Below are 17,683 nucleotides of genomic sequence, written 5' to 3' on the forward strand. Positions count from 1 at the left end.
CTTACCATTGCAAATAGTAATATATATACAATTTCCAAGTATAGTAATTTTCTGCGATGTATTAGTAATATGGTAATATTGTGGTAACATTGCAAAATGTGAATAGTTGCAAACCATCTATAAGTTGCAGAAATCTGGTACATTACAGAAACTCAGTAAAAGTGGTTAGCCTTCAAATCTTTAGAACTAATAGATCTAAACTTTTAATTAACCTTGGCTTTTCAGAGATTACAGATTATAAATAATAGGATTTAGCTCTGTATCAATATCCGAAAAAGTAACGGAACACGACATACATTTGTTCCTACAGGACCGATTTATCAATTGGCGAAGATCAAAGAAGACACGTGTATTTCCGATAACTAGCTCTGGGTAGTGATATTCAATGTCGTATCTAAAAATAATCTAGGTATTACACTCCAGTACTCTTACCAATTCAACGTTATTCTCGCCGTCACATGCCTCCGCGATAATTCACAGCTCATATTCCTAGTTGATTCTAATCCGAAAATACTCCCCTCGGCCAAAGAAGCCACTCATTCAATCTCCCCTCCAAGACAGCCTCAACATGCTCCAACCACACCGCCCCTTGCCGGCCGACAAACCAATAATCCTCAAATGCACGGAGCTGCGCACAATAGAACGCCAGAAGCACGAGCGCCACGGGATGTCGTTGCCGAAGGAATTCAAAGTACTGCTCCTCGACGGAAAGCGGCCACACATAGAGCATACCGCATTCGAGGGGTGGCGAGGCGTTTTCTATGCAGGTGAATGAGGCTTTGAGGCGGTCGAGGGCCTGGAGGAAGGTGGGCCTTTCTGTGGCGTTGGGAATTTTGGATGTTATGAGCGTTTGGAGGGCTGCTAGGTGGGAGCCGTAGTCTTTGAAAAAGGTGGTCTGATTGGTTCTGGGGAGTAGGTTAGGCGTGGGTTGGAGCTTATGGTTATATATCCCTGTTGTTATACTTACGTCTCATTTGCATCCTCCACCATAAATTCTCGTAGGAATAATTGCTTCAGAGGACTTGTCCGTATCCGGTCAAAGTACGGAAGGAGGACCAGAGTTCCTCGACATAGTCCGAGAAGCTCGACGATTGAGTCGAGCCCGTTAGCCGAGTGAGACTCGGGAGGATCCGTGGGGGAGGCATGGATGTAGACCATGAGAAGGCTAGAGAAGCAGAACAGAGCGCAGCTGTTGTCGCGAGACGGAGACAGGAGGATCCTTCGATACGACCGCAAGCCCAGGGACATGTGGAATCCAGCACCGGCGAGGTAGTGGCTGTATCTCTCGGGTTTGAGGTAAGAAAGATGGAGAGCCGATAGACCCAGAATCCCATGCATGAGAAACTCGTACGAGTATGCAATTTCCGGAATAACGACCTGCCATGTCTCCTGCATTTGCGGCCGCCTGGCGAATGTTTTGGATGTGTGGATTGTATAGTGATGCATCAGCTCTGGGTCCTGGGCCGTCCATTCTTGAGGGAACAAGGTCCCCCCTGATAATCTGTCGCTGAAGGTACGAAAGGGGTCTTCGCTTAATGTTCGGGGACATGGGGCGTCACTACTGTCTAGCATGCGGCCTCTTATGTCGGATAGGATGCCAAAGTCTTCATTTACCCTTGGGGGTGTGGCGCTGCTGCGATGTTCGAATGTACAGTCCATGCCGCGCCTAAGGCAGTTCAGACATGGGTGGTCTTCGTCACACTACAGTGTGTCAGCCATTGTCGGGTTAAGATACAATGATCAAGCACCTTAATCCTCCTCCGCTTACACTGATCGCAACCATTGCGGGACTTTCTATGCGACTTCCGGGTCGCCATGCTCGGATTAGATGTGTAAGAACGCTACGGGTGGCGTGCGTGGGTCTATTTCTGCAAGCTATCGGCAGGAGACGGAAACGTCTCGATCGTAAGACTCATACCTAACAGGCCAACAGAATCCGGAGAGTGGAAAGGAAATGGGCTGCGTACGAATACGGAGCGAAAACGAGGTGGCGGTTGAGGTTTACGGCGGACGGTTAGAAAGAATGTGACAAAACTCCGTCATACACTAATAAAATTTGACACTGAATTTTTTTTTTATTGCCACAATGATATTACGTGGAGGGCTAAAAAAAATTACTATATTATAAAAATCTCAATATTAAATATTAATGAACTATTCCGCCGGCTATTACCGCCTAGACCCTGCTGGTCTATATTTCCTACGGAGAGGCTTCTAGTTTTAGATTTTTCTCCTTATATACATGGGATGCGTGGTTTAAAATAAAAAACCATGCAGCCTTATGTAAAAAATGTAAAATACCAAATTCTTTCTAACCATCCGTCGTAAGGCACAAGGACTTGGCTAAGGTGTTTTCGACCAAGCGCCATCGTAACCCCAAGGCAGCCCAGTTTAACTACTTTCTCGAGACAGGTTTCTCGAGTTAATGATAACATACTGACCCTATTCACCAATAATGACACCGTATACAGGAGAAAAACTTGTCAAATCGTGCACAGTCCCAATCCCTAGGACTGATCATCAGACTCGAACGCCCTCAGCTCCGCATCTCTCTCCTTCTGCGACCCAACCAGGATCATAGAAGGATGGCACACGTTCATAACAAACATAGTGATAAACATCAGTGCCGAGTCAAAGACATACATGAACACCTCATGGCTAATCAAAAACCCATTATTTCCCTGCACATACTCGATAATCCGGAAGATTGACCGCACAAGAATCAGAACACTCGCAGCATAGAGTCCCACAAGGACAGTTTCCCACCCTCGTCTCTTCTGTTCACGCAGACGTGCCGATAGAACGGTCACCTCGTGTGTAGGACTCTGCCGGATGCGGCAGTGGAATATCACGCAGGTTACTATGAAGACGCTGAAGAATGCTAGTTGAACTGCGAGGCCGCCGACGGTGACGTCTTCGCCAAGTTTGTAGTTTTCTATCGTACCAGATGCCATGATACCGCCGCCTGGCAGGGCTTTATTAGTGATCCTATTAGTCAAAGATGATAAAGAGACAACGAACCTGCAGCCTGCGCGACGAATCCAATCACATCTCCGATCACGAAGATCTTGGTCATCCACCGCACAGAAACCACACTGAGCCTCTCGGCGTGTAGAAAGACGATGAGTCGGCCCAATACCATGTAGATCGAGGCGGCATAGAGCGGTGGAGCAAGTAGGATAAGGATGGTCTGTATGCTGTAGATTGGAACCGAATCTTTATTATTGTGGGCGAGGATGCGGCAGACATAGCCAATGATTTGGACTAAAAAGCTCAGTATCAGCGGTCTTTCATGCCGATGAAGATGGAATGGAGATTGGCTTACATATTCCTCCGATCACAAAGGCCATAAAGTACCATGCTCGTCCGCGCCACACCTGATAGACATGGTATATTGTCGTGAGGAGGAAGAGGGCCACGAATAGCCCTGCCGCGGCGCTGTTGGGTGTATATCTATACAGCTTGAAGTCAATGACGCCCTGTTCGGCCATTTTGATCTAGCTGTAGAGAAGTAAGGGAAAAAAATTTAAAAAATTTCGGTGTCGACCTCCTGTACTTATAGCGACTAGTGGGTCCCAGTATACTCGCATCCCGAAAGGGAACGAGTACGCATACGAGTACGACTCCAACCACACAGCCACTGTTTACTTCGAAAATCTCTCTAAACTGCTGTCTATAAATACAGAAATTTGTCGTAAATATCTTTCATGCTTTAATTACACCTGCCACTCTTTACTTGATTTAATTCTGCACGCTCGTTCACTGCATTCTTCTTCCACATGGCTACCGATCATTCAGATTTTAAACTATACAGATACGACCCTTCAATCGGCGCAGCAGTCGTCTTCATCATTCTTTTCATAATAGCATCAGGCATCCATACGTACCAAGCAGCCCGAACGAGAGCATGGTTCCTCATCCCGTTTGTCGTCGGCGGACACTGTGAGTCTTCAACCCGACAACAGTTGATGCCTCACCACTAATCTACATCATCCCAGTTGAATGGATCGGCTATATTGGCGTATGTCTACTGCTACCTGCCTTGTTATATGCTACGACTGACTTCCCAGCGCGCCATCTCCGGAACCGAAGCCCCCGACTTTACTACCAACCCTTACATCCTGCAAACCCTCCTCCTCCTCATTGCGCCCACCCTCTACGCCGCAACCATCTACATGGAACTTGGCCGGATCGTGGTCCTAACAGATGGAGAGGCGCACTGCTTTATTCGCCGAAGGTGGCTAACCAAGTTATTCCTAATCGGCGATATCATCTCGTTCATTATGCAGGGTGGAGGTAATCCCCCCCAATAAAGCCCACTGCAGATTTACTCTACTAAGACCTATTAATCATAATCTAGGCGGCGGGATAATGGCCTCCGGAAACCTCAGCGCCCTAAAAACTGGCGAAAACATCATAATCGGTGGCCTCGTTATACAACTAATCTTCTTCTCACTCTTTGTCACAACGAGCATAAAATTCCACCTCGGACTGCGGAGTAGCCCATCACGCAAACTCCTTCACTCCCAACCACCCTGGGAGCGGCACATGTACGCGCTCTACGGGGGCAGCGCCCTCATCTTTATCCGATCGCTGTTTCGGTTGATCGAGTATGCGCAGGGGAATGATGGGTACCTGGTGTCACATGAGGTGTATATGTATATCTTTGATGCGGTGCCCATGATACTTATTATGGCTGTCTTTGCCTGGGTGCATCCGAGTGAGGTGAATGCGTTGTTGAAGCCGGGAGGTAGGGGGAGGGCTGCTGAGAGGGTGTTTTGGTTGAAGATGGAGGGCGGAGAGAGCTTGCTATAGTACTGCTGTGTCTCATTTCATGTCGCTATTTATATTAGGGCTGGTGCTACCCTCATCCAACTCAATTAACTATGAAAAATACCTTCCCTGGTATCAAATCAGGCCATGGAGGAGGTCAACACATGCTGGGGGTTGGTGAACTTAAGAGAACCAAATAGTCGAGCAAATTCCTATTGCAATCGGAATCGCTATATTAATTAGACCATCTAAGATTTAAGATACTCTTTATCTATATAAATATTATAAAGGCTAAGAATAGGAGTAAGTAGTTATGGCCTGACATACAACATCTATAGCGAAGTGATAGCAGTCAATGGAAATCTAGTAGGATTTCACTGATTCCGGTGGTAGGCTGTGCGACCTTTATACATTAGTGGACCTACTACAACCCCCACAGCGCTAATTATTAAATGGTGGGCTCAAGTCGCCCCACTGATAGCTTTATTAACACATGTATTAACACATGAAATTCCTCGTTCTCGACTATCCAGAAATCCAGTACAGAAGCATGGTCTCTTGCGAATCCCCAGACTCTGAGCTCATTACATACTGTTTATATGGACCACATGACCGAATTATTAGCGGAATACCTGAAGAGAACCTAGTCGTCAGGATTTCCAAGCAGACCGTCATCAAATTTAGACCAGGACTGTCTAGAGACGAAGCAATAAATCAACAGATAGCTTATAAAACTGTTGATCATAATATCGTCCGAATTCCTCATGTCCATCATTTCTTCACTGACAACGACGGGCGCGGTTATATCATGATAGACTATATCAAAAATAAAGTGATAAATCCGCTGGAACATAATCATATATATATCAAGCGACTCACACAGATTCTTGATTATTTCAGCACACTCAAAGGAAACAATCCTAAGAGTCTTAGTGGTGGTCCTTATCGTGGTCTCCTATAGCCAGAAACTCAAGACTTGGCTTTCTACAGTCTAGAAAAGATAGAAGCATAGTTCAATAGTAGGTTTTTCCCAGGCAAAGGCAAGGTACCTTTCCAGAACTGCGATCTGGTCCTTTATCATCTTAACATTATCTCAAGAAATATTATTTAGCAATCAGATGGCGGCATTTACCTTATTAATTGGACTTCTGCAGGCTTCTATCCAAGATTATTCGAATTTTAAGCACAGTAGAATATCAAAGGCAAGGACGGTTTATTTAATAAACTACTTCTTAACTCTATAAAGCTACTTCAAGAACATGAAATAGCGCAGAAATCATCTATCTATCGTATTTAGTACAACATCCAAAAATACGCCTTATGAGCATCACTACATTCTTGTCATTACTCTATCTAACACTTAAGTAGTTCCAAAAACGCTTCATATAGCAAAAGTCGAAACAAGAAAAGAATCCCGGTTCCAGGCCCCCTCGTACCTCAGTTTTCCTTTTCTGAACAATTACACCCAATTAACGATGCAAGAGATATATTCTTTTAATGCTCAAATAAACTTTATACCCCGCGTTATCCCATCAATTCATTATAAATCAGAAATCTACTGGTTATACTGTTTAGGAGAAGAGATATGAAATCTCCGATGCGGTTCAGCAATACTATCAACTGATGATGTGATACAATATTTTCGAGGAGGGAATGATAGCTCGCTATAAAGATCTTACAGCACGACTTCGTACCAATTTCTGTGATTTAGCCTACTTATGTAGGACATATGAGGCTTGTTCTCAAGATCCTGGGTTCACGAGTTTGAGTCTAATGATAAAACTGTTTCCTACTCACTTTATGTACGATAACATTGAGGCTTCGGTTGGTATGTTTCAACAAGTAGATAGAAGTACTCTTACGCAGCAGAATACATGTATTCCTGGGCTTGGCAATGACAACATTTGAGTTTATCTATAGCACAGAATGAATGGTCTTCAGGCTTAGACATTATTTATTTCTACATATATCAAGTATTTACTTCGAAATTGTGCGGTTTTCATTCACTTTGGATTGATAATTGCACTCAACATAATCACATCAATTCTCTAACATCGCTTTTAGTAAGACTGGAACAGAATGCTTACCAAAACCAGTGACAGTTCCTCATTTTTTCTTTCCAGACTTCCATTCAGTTTGATCTTTGGGTGGCTTGTCAATACCAACGCTGATGCTATGAAAGAGGCCGGCGTTTCCAAACTGCTCAGAGTCATTTGAAGATGCTTTGCTTTCTAAGCTTAAAGACTGGAACATATCCTGGAAGGCCTTCCAGTCAGCATAGCGGTAGTAGCCAAGTTGGCGCTTCAAAATCCCTCTGGATTCGTTTGCAGAAATCGTTATATCCTGGACAATGGCGTTTTCGAGCCGGGAAATCAGAGTGGCACCTTTCTTAGGGCTAGTCACGACGGATTTTTCAATTCCTAGATTGTTCAGAATTCCGCCTATACCTTTTTTTTGAGAAGTTGATTTTCCCTGGTTGAGGCGAATGCCCTGTTCCAGCTTCAAGTCGCGGACTGTGCGTCTTTTCATAAAGTTTGTGTCTTCATCAACCAGATCCTCGGAATACCCATGTATTGCCTCGTAAATCTCTTCATCAGAAACTGTTCTCTGGTCCAACTCTCTGATCATGGCGGCAATTTCCCGGTGTCTCTTTAAATGCTGTTCGTTCGATGTGTTGCATCTGATAAATATTGAAATCAGCTATTGAACTTTCTTTATCAAAAAAAAAAAAAAAAAAACACACAACAACAACAACAACATCGAACAATAAAAGGACTTACGCATCACATGATGTACCACGTCCAATTCTAAACATGGTATGATGGAACCGTGCGCACGGCTCTGCATGTTTTCCATAGCAAGTTTTCTTAGCTCGAGGATGATTCAAAGGTGTTCCACAAATCCCACAGCTGTGCTCTTCAGTGAGTGTATGCAAGAATTAGAAAAAGGATATATAGATAGATAGATAGATAGATAGGAATCTAATGCACTTACTGAGGCCTGGGGAGTCCTCGAATCTGTATTCGCTGTTTCGAGACATTGTCCTAACGTTTGAAAAGTAGAGGTCGCGTTCAAACCGTAAAAATTTAAGACTAGTTGTTTTAAAGGTGACGCGCTGTTACTTGAAAAGAGTACTGATAGTTTGGTATCTAAGGTAACAGGTACTGTAGGGAGTGAACTATTACTTGTGTATTGTAAGTCCACCGGTATCCCAAATAAGACCGTGGCTATATATGTCGCTGCTAAATTATTTTCTGCCCTGTATCTTCCGCAAAATCACACCTCTAACAACAGTCTTTGACAAGGGCAAATAACAGACAATGTTATTGTTTTCCTCCGGTTGACAAAGCAAACCAAGCCGTCAATACAAAGCTAGTTTATCATCCTTGGATAGACCAAAAAGAACAGATTTATACTAGACAATGCTTTACATTTATTTTTAACTCTAAATATCTAGCCATTCATTATCATAACCTGATAAAGCATGTTTAAAGCACGTTGTAAACATGGGGCAGCTTATTTCCCGATTAGGAAAGAGACCATACCCGCGCTAAGATAACGCCGCCCCACAGTGATTTCACGTGATCTCCCTCCCAGCTCTTTCGTCAACACCTCGAACTTGTTCTGTTTGGCCTCGACCGGTTATTCGAAATCGCTGTCCACCAGTCTATACTACACTTGGAACCCTCAGGAAAGAGATGGTTAACCCGCTCATAGCCGTCCCTGCCGTGACTGGCCTTGCGTATCGCGCCTATTCCCGCAAATCCCTTACGCCGGTCGGCAGCCTTGTGGCCCTCGTCTCAGCTGCTGTCCATACCATCCATCCGTGGTTAACGCCGTTTGTTTTGCTCGCAGTGTTTTATTTTAGCGGGTCTAGGGCTACAAAGGTGTGTATATTTTTCTTCAAGCTACATTGGTCTCCTAGGCTAATAATGTACGATGTCTAGGTGAAACATGACATTAAAGCTCAATTGACCTTGTCGGCATCCGGTGCGGCCGGGGGTGAAGGCGCTCGAACCCATGTTCAAGTTCTAGCAAACTCGGTCGTTGCCTCGATACTCACACTCCTACATACATATTATTTGTGGAAGCAAGAACGATATTCAACAGCATGCTTTGCCCAAGGCGCGGACATTGGCGACATCTTTGTTGTTGGACTTGTCGCGTACGTCCCTTCACATTCTATCTACAATATAGTACGAATTCAATATGCTAATTCTACACTCTTTTACAGAAACTACGCTGCAGTTGCAGCTGATACTTTCTCGTCCGAACTCGGCATTCTATCCAAATCGAAACCACGTCTCATCACGTCTCCAACCCTTCGGGTTGTGCCACCCGGAACCAACGGCGGCGTAACGCTTGCTGGCCTGTTGGCGGGTGTCTTGGGTGCGTTTATCGTCGCTTTGGCCTCGACGTTGGTTCTTCCATTTTGCCAACAAGACTGGTCTCCTATCCAACGGATCCAATGGCTCGTTGGAATAACAATCTGGGGTACATGTGGAAGCATCCTGGATAGTTTACTTGGCGGACTGCTACAAGCCAGTGTTGTTGACAAGAGAAGTGGCAAGGTTGTTGAAGGCAGCGGGGGTGGCAAGGTCTTGGTTCAGCCATCTTCTACCAGCACTACCTCCACTGCAATTAGCGAAGAGGCAAAATACAACAGCAGCCTGCATGCAACAGAGTCTGTTGCCAGCACCGCCACGGGAACGAGAGTGACGAGGTCATCGGCCAAGGCCAAATCTGCCACTGCCGGCCCAGTCCCTGAACAGGCCACCCGCAAGATCGACACTGGCCGTGATATTCTGGATAATAACGCGGTGAATTTACTGATGGCAGCCATCATGAGCGTGGGAGCTATGCTTGTTGCAAGCTATCTCTGGGATGTTCCGCTGAGCGTTGATGGGATTTTATAAAGACCTCAGCCATCAGGGTTGATTACGTTGGGTTTTTAAACTACAAATTGGCTGCAGTCTAGGATTAAACGGGTTCCATACTCGTTTAGGCGAGATTCAAACACACGTCATACATGTCGGCAACTTTTAACGATACGGATCGGTTCTAGCTGTGAAGAATTGATACGATTGAATGCCGATCCGATATACTTGCTACCTAACTAGTTCGTACCCAAGAAACAACAAGATCTTCATCAGTTGAAGCTCCTGGAGACGACGTGTTGTACTTACCAGTTGGACGATTATGTCGGCAGCTTAACGAAGTCTTATGAATAGAATGATATAAGCCAGAGCACGATCAGGTCTCTGCACTTTAATGTTGACTGTATTGTCAATGTTTGGCTTTTGAACTTAGACGTAATGCACCCAGATATCAATTGATACTGAATAGCACATGTACATCCGAACTTGACAACTCACACCTCGTATCCAATCATTGCTTACCGCCATGAATGTATAGAATATTCATGGAAGCTAATGGCAGGATTCTTCAGCGCGTCCATATCGTCGTCTTTCTCTTGCTCTTCTTGCTGGATGTACATGCGTCTTTGGGTGTTACACATCGTTGATACGTTGACTCGCGCAAGGCCCGGGATGTGAAAGAATTGAAAGGTTTCTGTTTTCTTTTTGGAAAAAAAAATTCGATAAGTGAAACAAATCCCATCGTGAGACAGACCATACTTGACCGGGCCTTGGGAAATAAATGCCGGGGAATGTTGTCCGAGCCCTAGCTACTCTCCCTGGCGTCGGTAAAATCGCTCGCAAGTCTATTATGAAGAGTGGAGAAGAAATGTACTCAGAATAGAAACACGTCTGAAGAATAATAGAATTTTTGTTTCGTTTCTGTTTCTTTTTTTTTTATATCTCCTTTAACATAATCATTTCCTTTCTATTCTTCAAGGGGAGTTTCAAAGATGGAATCGGTTCCTGGTTCCTGGTTCCTGGCTACCTTACCAACAAAGGGATGAGACGCATGTGAAACGTCTTTTCTTCAGCGAAGCCACTTCATTCTCAAGCATCAATTAATGAATTGCCACCGTAGATCAATCAATCCTAGGGCCGGGCCTTTCCGAGTCATCTTGTTAAGAGTTACAGTATCGTGTAACGAAACAAGCCCGGAGCGAAAGGCGGACGGACAGTTACATTGCACTATTTAATACTAGTATCACCAATATGTGCCTAGTTTGTGAATGTTCTCAATTCTTTTGAAAAAAAAAAAAAGCTTCGTAGCCCTATGCGACCCGGATCATGTCGGCACACGCGGCGCCAGATCGACGCGCACGAAGAAGGGAGGAGGGCGTGGAATGTGATGCCTGTCCCCCTACATTGGCAGCCCAACCTTAATCTACCTCTTCTTCAACCTTTTCCTTGATCCGATTGGGTCTTTGACGGGTTCCTGAATTGCCAGACAATGCACCAGTCGCTATGTGGGGATGAAGAAAAAACCCTGTTTCTGTATGACTTGTCTGACATGAATGATCATTGGGCCCGCGAGAACGGAATTGCAAATCCGGCTATCCTTTCTTCTCGTCGCCGTTTTTTTTTATTTTTTATAAATGGAGTATTTGCTGAATAATACCAAAATGCGAGTGCCGCGATAGCCCGCTCTGTGGACAGCGAATTAGGCCAGCCCTTGCAGAGACGTGACTTGCTTATGGAGTCTAACAGCGTTCTTCCGACGTGAGGCGAGCCTGTCTGGTCCAGATGTCTCCAGGCTGCATTTCCAATCAGACTGTAAATGTCGTCGGAGGAATTCTCCTAGTCAACTGTGCGTGCGTCAGGCGGCGCCTAGGGAACAAATTTCCTGCAGATATTTGCTATTTGCTCCCCCTCGGAAAGTTTGTCTAGGCAGACAAAGCAGCTCATTTCCTTTTTTGGAGATTGATCATATTTCATACACATGTATAAATATATGTAGATTTATATTTTATAAAGATCGATTGCCCTGCCGAGTTGACTCTTCTTTCTCTTCCCCTGTCAAACAAATTTAGCTCCCCTTTTGATGAAAACAAGGGTTGAGACTATCGACTGTGGATAATCTTCGCCTTCTTCAAGGTTTTCTTTTCTTTTCGTATATTCCGAGCGTGTTGAATTTGCCACTCGTTCTGCGTCGCATACCTCGTCGTTCGTCTGTTATTGATGCTCATCATCACCATTTGATACCCAAAATCGTTTCGTGGCCGTTTGTATCACCAGTAGTGTACTTCGTCACACTTGATACATACTAGCCAGATTGACGGCGATCGCCTGTACAAATTTCCTCCGGTTGAAAATATACTACAAACAGTCACAATGAAGATCTGTGGGTGTTTCTCGCCAGTATCCCAACGGGTGAAGGCTCTGTTCCAGCGAAGGGAAGAGCCGGAGAGGATCCTAGAAATTGTATGTTGATTCGGACGCGGTTTTTCATATGGTGCATTGCTGACTCGTGTTTCTTTTTTTCCACCCAGGGTCCTCCAACCAACTTTCGAAGAGAGGAGTTCACCATACCTTTGTCGGATGAAGAGTGAGCAACGAGACAAGGAGTCCTGCTGGTTTTTCTTTTTAGTCTAACTTGTTCATAGCACCCTGAATCGTCACGATAGCCATGGCGTCATTGCAGAGAAGGAAGCAGCACAAAGCTCCATAGTCGACCGAAAGACCTCGACCTCGACGCGAGACCAACTACGAGCAAAGATTTTCAAACTCGGTTCCCGATTAGCCGTTTGAATTGCTCGACTTCGCTGTTCAGCGCAACAAATAATAATGGGTCTCGAACTGAGACCAAGCGTGTATACTGGATCATGATGGAACTAGGATTTCCTTTTTGTCACACTAGAAATGTTGGAACGTTATTTAGACGGGATTTTTTTGCCGTGCTCTCATTCTGGTGATGAGCTGCGCTGGATAATGACTTTCGAGGCTGGCCCTGTATTATATCCACAATTGATACTTTTTCTTCTTGGTCTTCCTCCTTTACGGCAACGTCGTCTAGGTCGTCGATGAGTGCTCTTTTCCTTGCCCGAAGGCTGTTTGCTTGAGAACCTAGCAGGACATTACGAGATGGTGATGTGGCGCTTCTGTCTGGCTGCTTAGATTGCCGAGGCTGGTAGCGTTCGGATTGTTCTTGTCTGGAGTGTGTAGAAGAAACATGTCCATCTGATGTAGTGTGTTGACGTATTGATGGCTTGATGTCAGCTTCCGGAGACTCTGCCTTTATGACCGGCGGTCTCGTACGAACGCTAGATTGAGGCAATGTGACCGGCCGCGATGATCTAGACTCGATAATTTCCAAATCGTCATCATCATCGTCATCATCTTCCGACGAAGCTGCCCCGACTGGATTCGCAGTGGCAGCAGAAACAGAAGCCACAGAAACAGCAGCAGGCGTATCTCTACTAACAACCGATTGTATTCGTTGCTGTCTCGCGACTTCCGGTCGGTATCCAGCAGCAGCCCTCGTATTTGAACGAATAGCATCCAGACCAACCAGCGACCTGTGTTTCCGCGGACTCGTCATGAGCGTATGCAGCGACGTGCCGTACCACGGATCATCCCTACGATCTTCATCGAGATCATCAACATCCTCCTCTTCTGCGTCTGGGTCTGATTCCGTACCCGGTCGCGGCCGCGGTGAAACCAGCGCGCTCTGTTGTAGTTCTTGCAGACGCTCAGATTCTTTGCGTTTCAGCGTCTCCCTCCGCATCGCCGTGTGTCCATCCGTTGGCCGCGAGAGGTTGTTGATAACCAAGGCGCTTTGCTTCTTGGCTTCCTTTTTGCGCCGTACGTATTCGGCCTGGTGTAGGTGTCGGGTGAAGAGCTGCGCGACTGCGTAGAATTCGTCTTCGACCATGATGTACATGTCGTCATTGTCGAAGCCTTCTATTATATATCTTTTTTGTAGTTAGAGCGTTTTCCCATTTATCCATATAGGTAGAAAGAACTAACTCTTCGGCGGGGATAGCTTGGATCGGGGAGGTCGGAGGACTTCGCGCTGATGTTTATTTCTAGTCAGAAACAAAAATAAAATAAAATAAAGATACAAGTAGTAAACAAAACTCCCACTTACACGATCTCAACACGTCAATATGCCTGGGAGTCTCCCAGGCTGCTGCTGCTTGGTCGTCGTTGTTCCCATTCCCGCGACGCGGAGTGCGCGGAGGGCTGGCGCGGCGCGCGCGAGGTGTTGGGGAGGCGCTGTCTTGGTTTGAATGTTTTTCGGGTTTAGTGCTAGTGTTTGTGAGCCAGGGGAGTGAGCGAGGCATGCTGGATGGTTTCTAGGACGTCATGCTGTGTGGTGTTGAATGTTTGAGGGGATGTGGTGGTCAGCGGGACGGCGATGACATCTGATGCGCCTCATGTCCGCGGCGGCCGCTTCTATCTCTCAGTTTTACTATTTTCAAAAGGCATGGCTTAACCAGGAAATTTGCCAAAGCAATAAGCATATTATTTCAAGGTATTTTTCATAGTATGTAGTTATTCTGCGGGGTATCTGATTTTCCCGATATAAAACGCGACGAAAACAATCATGATCCAAAAACGCCAGCCGTCATGAAAAAAAAAAAAAAAACATTCTTTAAAAGTCATAAATTTATGCCCAGGTCTCTCTCCTCTCAAAAAAAAACCACGGTTTTCCATCTGTAAAAGTGTGTTTTTACTGGGCTTCTCCAGGACGCTTGCTATTGCAGCTAACGATCTTGACCCTGTCGGCTTGGACGGTTTGCTGAGTATCGAGCTTGAAAGTAACGTCCTTGATCAGGAACGTCCAGACTTCGTCGCAGAAACGGTAGGTATCCAAGTGGCCCTGATGGCGAAAAGCAAACAGTATCAGCCAAGACGTACACTTATCACCAAGAGGGCGTTAAAGTGATCGATATAGATCTGTACACACCTTGAACGTCAATCTAGCCCGCACCTTCTCGGCCAAAACCTCGGTTACGACACGGTCGTAGTTCGACAAGATCTTCATCGCCAGTTGCGGCTCGATACGGCCATCGTTGATCAGATCATCGAGCGTATCTGTGAGCGAAAGCCCGAGACTTTTATATTTGTTAGTCACGACAAAAACTACACAAAAATAACTTTTGTTTTTGATTTTCAAATCAGGAAAGGTAAAAAGCGGTGTTTGGCTATATACCTGCTACCGCGGTAGAGCTCATAGTACGACTGAGCGCTCATTTTGGCGACGATGAGGAGACGAGAGAGAGAGAGGTGAGAGGTTTAAATAGGTTTGGGGATGAAGCTGTGAGAGGTTTAGCCTCGGGTCACGTGGTGGATGGTCACGTGATGTGATATATTGATGCCTGAGGCTGCAATGCCTTTTAAAGTGAGATAGCTCCTAGATACGTTCAAGTCATATAGCGCTCGTTCATGACTTGAGTCCATTTGTTCACCTGGCTTTTCGTCAACTGGCTCGAGATTGTTGTAGTGAGTGAAAATTTGAAGCTACCAGTTGCTGTATACATATTACAGCCAATGTCAACTCTAGTATGTAGAAGTAAAGATTGGTACGACGCTTGATTCCAAAAGACAACCTAAGAATACCAAATGTAAACCTAATGGAACGCCATACACACATATATATGTATATATATAATCCCTGCAATTTTTGCAAGCCTCCGAGACAAAAAAAGAAGAAGAAGAAACCGAAATATTCTAATACCCTCCAAAAAAAAAAAGCAGAAAACAAAACACCAGCAATATATGGCCGTTGATGAACGTTTCTTTCTTCATTTGACTATACTTGGTGGGCGACCATGCCTGCCAGCACGCCAGCACCAATTACACCACCATCCGAGGCTTCGCGGAGGAATACCGATCTCCCACTCTTCTGCGGGCCGGTTCTCATGATCAGTCGATCAACGTAGCTTTGGCATGTTTCCTTAAAGTTGGGATAGTTCTGGATGATGCCACCTGTGTAAGCAACGACCAGTTCCTCGGGCCCAGACTGCCAATCGGCCGGTGCTGGGGCGAGCACCGGGACTATGAGCCCCCGATTAGACGCATTACGAGCTAGTTTTTCGTCCGCCACCGTAGCAATGTTCTCTGGCTGGATATTGTTTCCCTCCTTGGAATCATTGGCAGATGTTGGTTGTGGCGTGTTTCGTGAACTGTCATCTTTCAACTGGATCTCACGTGTGCAGGCTAGCAGTCCAACGACTGCCGAGGCAATGAGGCCGGCCGAACGAGTTTGGACGGCCCTGGCGATTCTCCTAAATGCCGCTGCAGTTGCCTTGTCCCAGCTCCAATCGCTGGATTCCGGGGGAGGCAGTGATCGGGTGAGCTCCGTCGCTAGTTCTTGGTCGGAGCGGATTCGTGCGACTTTGTCGGAAAGGAAGGTTGTAGATAGGGCGTATTCATGTACCAAGGTAGCGGGCAGTTCTCGCTTTGAGACGCCTACCACGTTGGTGAGGTAGTCGAAGAGAACAATGCGAACAAGCTCCCCAACGTAGCGGCCACCAGTCATGTATTCCAATGGCTGGAACCCGGGGCGAGCACACGCCCGATCAAGTTCAACGTCCCATTTGGTCGTTATTTCTAGTTCTCCTAGAGGTGCTGCGGCACCCGAAATGGTTATTTCCGTATTGACCACCGTCTGCGTCGCCTCGGGCTCTCTTGAGCTGACCAGCTTGGCCTTGGACTCGTGCAGGTCGTCGAGTGCCATTGGTATCGTGGCATTGCAGCCAGTGCCAACAATGATAGCCATTGCGACACGGCTGTTGGGGAGTGCCTTGACACAGTATGCGGAGGAGATGATAGTAGCGACAGTATCGTTGGTGATAGCAGCTATTTTCAGCTTGGGTAGGGCAAAGATCTTCCGTCGCTTGCTCGAGGGTTGGTCGTCCTCTGATCGCCGGGTGTGCTTCTCGTAGCCAGCAAGGAGAATGTTGCGAAGATTGAGGTCGGATGTTATGGCGAATCCTTTGCCCATTGGCATCAACGTAGCCTCGGAGACGGATTCTTGCCTGTAAACCGGTTAGCAAAATCAAGTCTTGTGTGGGTGGGCAAACATACATGATAGGAAAACTAAAAGTGATGCCCATCTCGAGTTCCTCGGGAATCTTCCCCTTGGTCGCGTCAGAAGACAGACTGTCAGCTATAACTTCGGCAATGCAGTCACCAATCCAAGAAAATAGGTCGTCAGCCTTGTCCATCTTCAGATGTTCCTGAATCGGCCATGCCTTCTCCAGCGTCCGCCTCACGCGCTGTCGTTGAGCCTTGCGGATGGTATCACTCTTGTCCGTGTCGGCGCCCTCGCCAAGCAGTTCGATAAAGGCGACTCGAAGGTTACTGCCACCGACATCAATGGCCAGGTAGCGGCCGACCTCCTCGCCGGTGGGCAGCTTGGTGACGGGAGTTGGGAGGAATTGCTGGTCGGAGGTCAGGGCAAGGTGTCGATAGACCTCGGAGAAGCGGCGAGCGAGCGAGTAGAGGCGCGACTCTTCCAGGACGAGCGGCTTGATGAATTCCTCGACGGGGTCGACGTTGGTCGCCCTTGGCTGCGGCTGCTCCAGGTCCGAGGCGACATCGTCGTCGTCGACCTCGTCATGGCGGTCGACGTCGCGCACAACGGCTTGTTCGGTAGCCACGGACTCGGACATGGTGATGCTGTTGATGTTGTCGTCGTCCTCCCCTCACAGGCAACGGAGGGTGCGGGGTAAATGCGGATGGACGAGCAGGGGGGAGCAAATCGGCGACAGCGATTGAGAGATCGATCAGTGAGCCGGGGTTGTTGTTGCTGTTCTTGTTCTTGGTATTTTTCCAATCAAGCCAGATAGCACAGGCGCTGGGCGCCACCAAGAGCACGCGCGCGAAAGAGGGCAGAGCAGACAGGCACGGACCTGCACAGGGCGACGGACCAAGGGCGGTTGATATGTACGGCGAGACAAGAGCAGCGCAGCAATTGCTGAATACGGCCGAACAAAGTCTGGGGCAAGGCTGCGATGGGCGGGGAAGAAGTGCAAGAACTGAAAGAG

General features: G+C 46.6%; 8 protein-coding genes across 8 annotated transcripts; 3 read left to right on the forward strand and 5 right to left on the reverse strand.

Annotated features, from left to right (window-relative positions):
* Window positions 1-499: 499 nt before the first annotated feature.
* TRUGW13939_05162 (uncharacterized protein) lies at window positions 500-1,783 on the reverse strand (the record flags this gene model as incomplete). The annotated part of the gene is made up of 3 exons (XM_035488327.1): window positions 500-905; window positions 968-1,701; window positions 1,769-1,783. 3 exons carry the CDS (start codon window positions 1,781-1,783, stop codon window positions 500-502), a joined length of 1,155 nt encoding a protein of 384 aa, XP_035344220.1.
* A 724-nt stretch (window positions 1,784-2,507) lies between these two features.
* TRUGW13939_05163 (uncharacterized protein) lies at window positions 2,508-3,491 on the reverse strand (the record flags this gene model as incomplete). Its single annotated transcript, XM_035488328.1, has 3 exons — window positions 2,508-2,965; window positions 3,022-3,264; window positions 3,326-3,491. The coding sequence occupies 3 exons, from the start codon at window positions 3,489-3,491 to the stop codon at window positions 2,508-2,510; spliced, it is 867 nt and encodes a 288-aa protein (XP_035344221.1).
* Window positions 3,492-3,779: 288 nt separating this feature from the next.
* Window positions 3,780-4,815, forward strand: TRUGW13939_05164 (uncharacterized protein; the record flags this gene model as incomplete). Its single annotated transcript, XM_035488329.1, has 4 exons — window positions 3,780-3,942; window positions 3,999-4,021; window positions 4,071-4,296; window positions 4,361-4,815. The coding sequence occupies 4 exons, from the start codon at window positions 3,780-3,782 to the stop codon at window positions 4,813-4,815; spliced, it is 867 nt and encodes a 288-aa protein (XP_035344222.1).
* A 2,064-nt stretch (window positions 4,816-6,879) lies between these two features.
* On the reverse strand, window positions 6,880-7,588 carry TRUGW13939_05165 (uncharacterized protein; the record flags this gene model as incomplete). Its single annotated transcript, XM_035488330.1, has 2 exons — window positions 6,880-7,453; window positions 7,554-7,588. The coding sequence occupies 2 exons, from the start codon at window positions 7,586-7,588 to the stop codon at window positions 6,880-6,882; spliced, it is 609 nt and encodes a 202-aa protein (XP_035344223.1).
* Window positions 7,589-8,471: 883 nt separating this feature from the next.
* On the forward strand, window positions 8,472-9,689 carry TRUGW13939_05166 (uncharacterized protein; the record flags this gene model as incomplete). Its single annotated transcript, XM_035488331.1, has 3 exons — window positions 8,472-8,660; window positions 8,721-8,938; window positions 9,008-9,689. The coding sequence occupies 3 exons, from the start codon at window positions 8,472-8,474 to the stop codon at window positions 9,687-9,689; spliced, it is 1,089 nt and encodes a 362-aa protein (XP_035344224.1).
* Window positions 9,690-12,020: 2,331 nt separating this feature from the next.
* On the forward strand, window positions 12,021-12,437 carry TRUGW13939_05167 (uncharacterized protein; the record flags this gene model as incomplete). The annotated part of the gene is made up of 3 exons (XM_035488332.1): window positions 12,021-12,110; window positions 12,179-12,234; window positions 12,293-12,437. The coding sequence occupies 3 exons, from the start codon at window positions 12,021-12,023 to the stop codon at window positions 12,435-12,437; spliced, it is 291 nt and encodes a 96-aa protein (XP_035344225.1).
* Window positions 12,438-12,537: 100 nt separating this feature from the next.
* On the reverse strand, window positions 12,538-14,885 carry TRUGW13939_05168 (uncharacterized protein; the record flags this gene model as incomplete). The annotated part of the gene is made up of 6 exons (XM_035488333.1): window positions 12,538-13,600; window positions 13,656-13,701; window positions 13,777-13,984; window positions 14,401-14,511; window positions 14,599-14,746; window positions 14,845-14,885. 6 exons carry the CDS (start codon window positions 14,883-14,885, stop codon window positions 12,538-12,540), a joined length of 1,617 nt encoding a protein of 538 aa, XP_035344226.1.
* A 559-nt stretch (window positions 14,886-15,444) lies between these two features.
* TRUGW13939_05169 (uncharacterized protein) lies at window positions 15,445-17,308 on the reverse strand (the record flags this gene model as incomplete). The annotated part of the gene is made up of 2 exons (XM_035488334.1): window positions 15,445-16,672; window positions 16,722-17,308. The coding sequence occupies 2 exons, from the start codon at window positions 17,306-17,308 to the stop codon at window positions 15,445-15,447; spliced, it is 1,815 nt and encodes a 604-aa protein (XP_035344227.1).
* Window positions 17,309-17,683: the final 375 nt, after the last annotated feature.

Source organism: Talaromyces rugulosus, chromosome III (assembly GCF_013368755.1).
Source record: "Talaromyces rugulosus chromosome III, complete sequence".
NCBI lineage: Eukaryota > Fungi > Ascomycota > Eurotiomycetes > Eurotiales > Trichocomaceae > Talaromyces > Talaromyces rugulosus.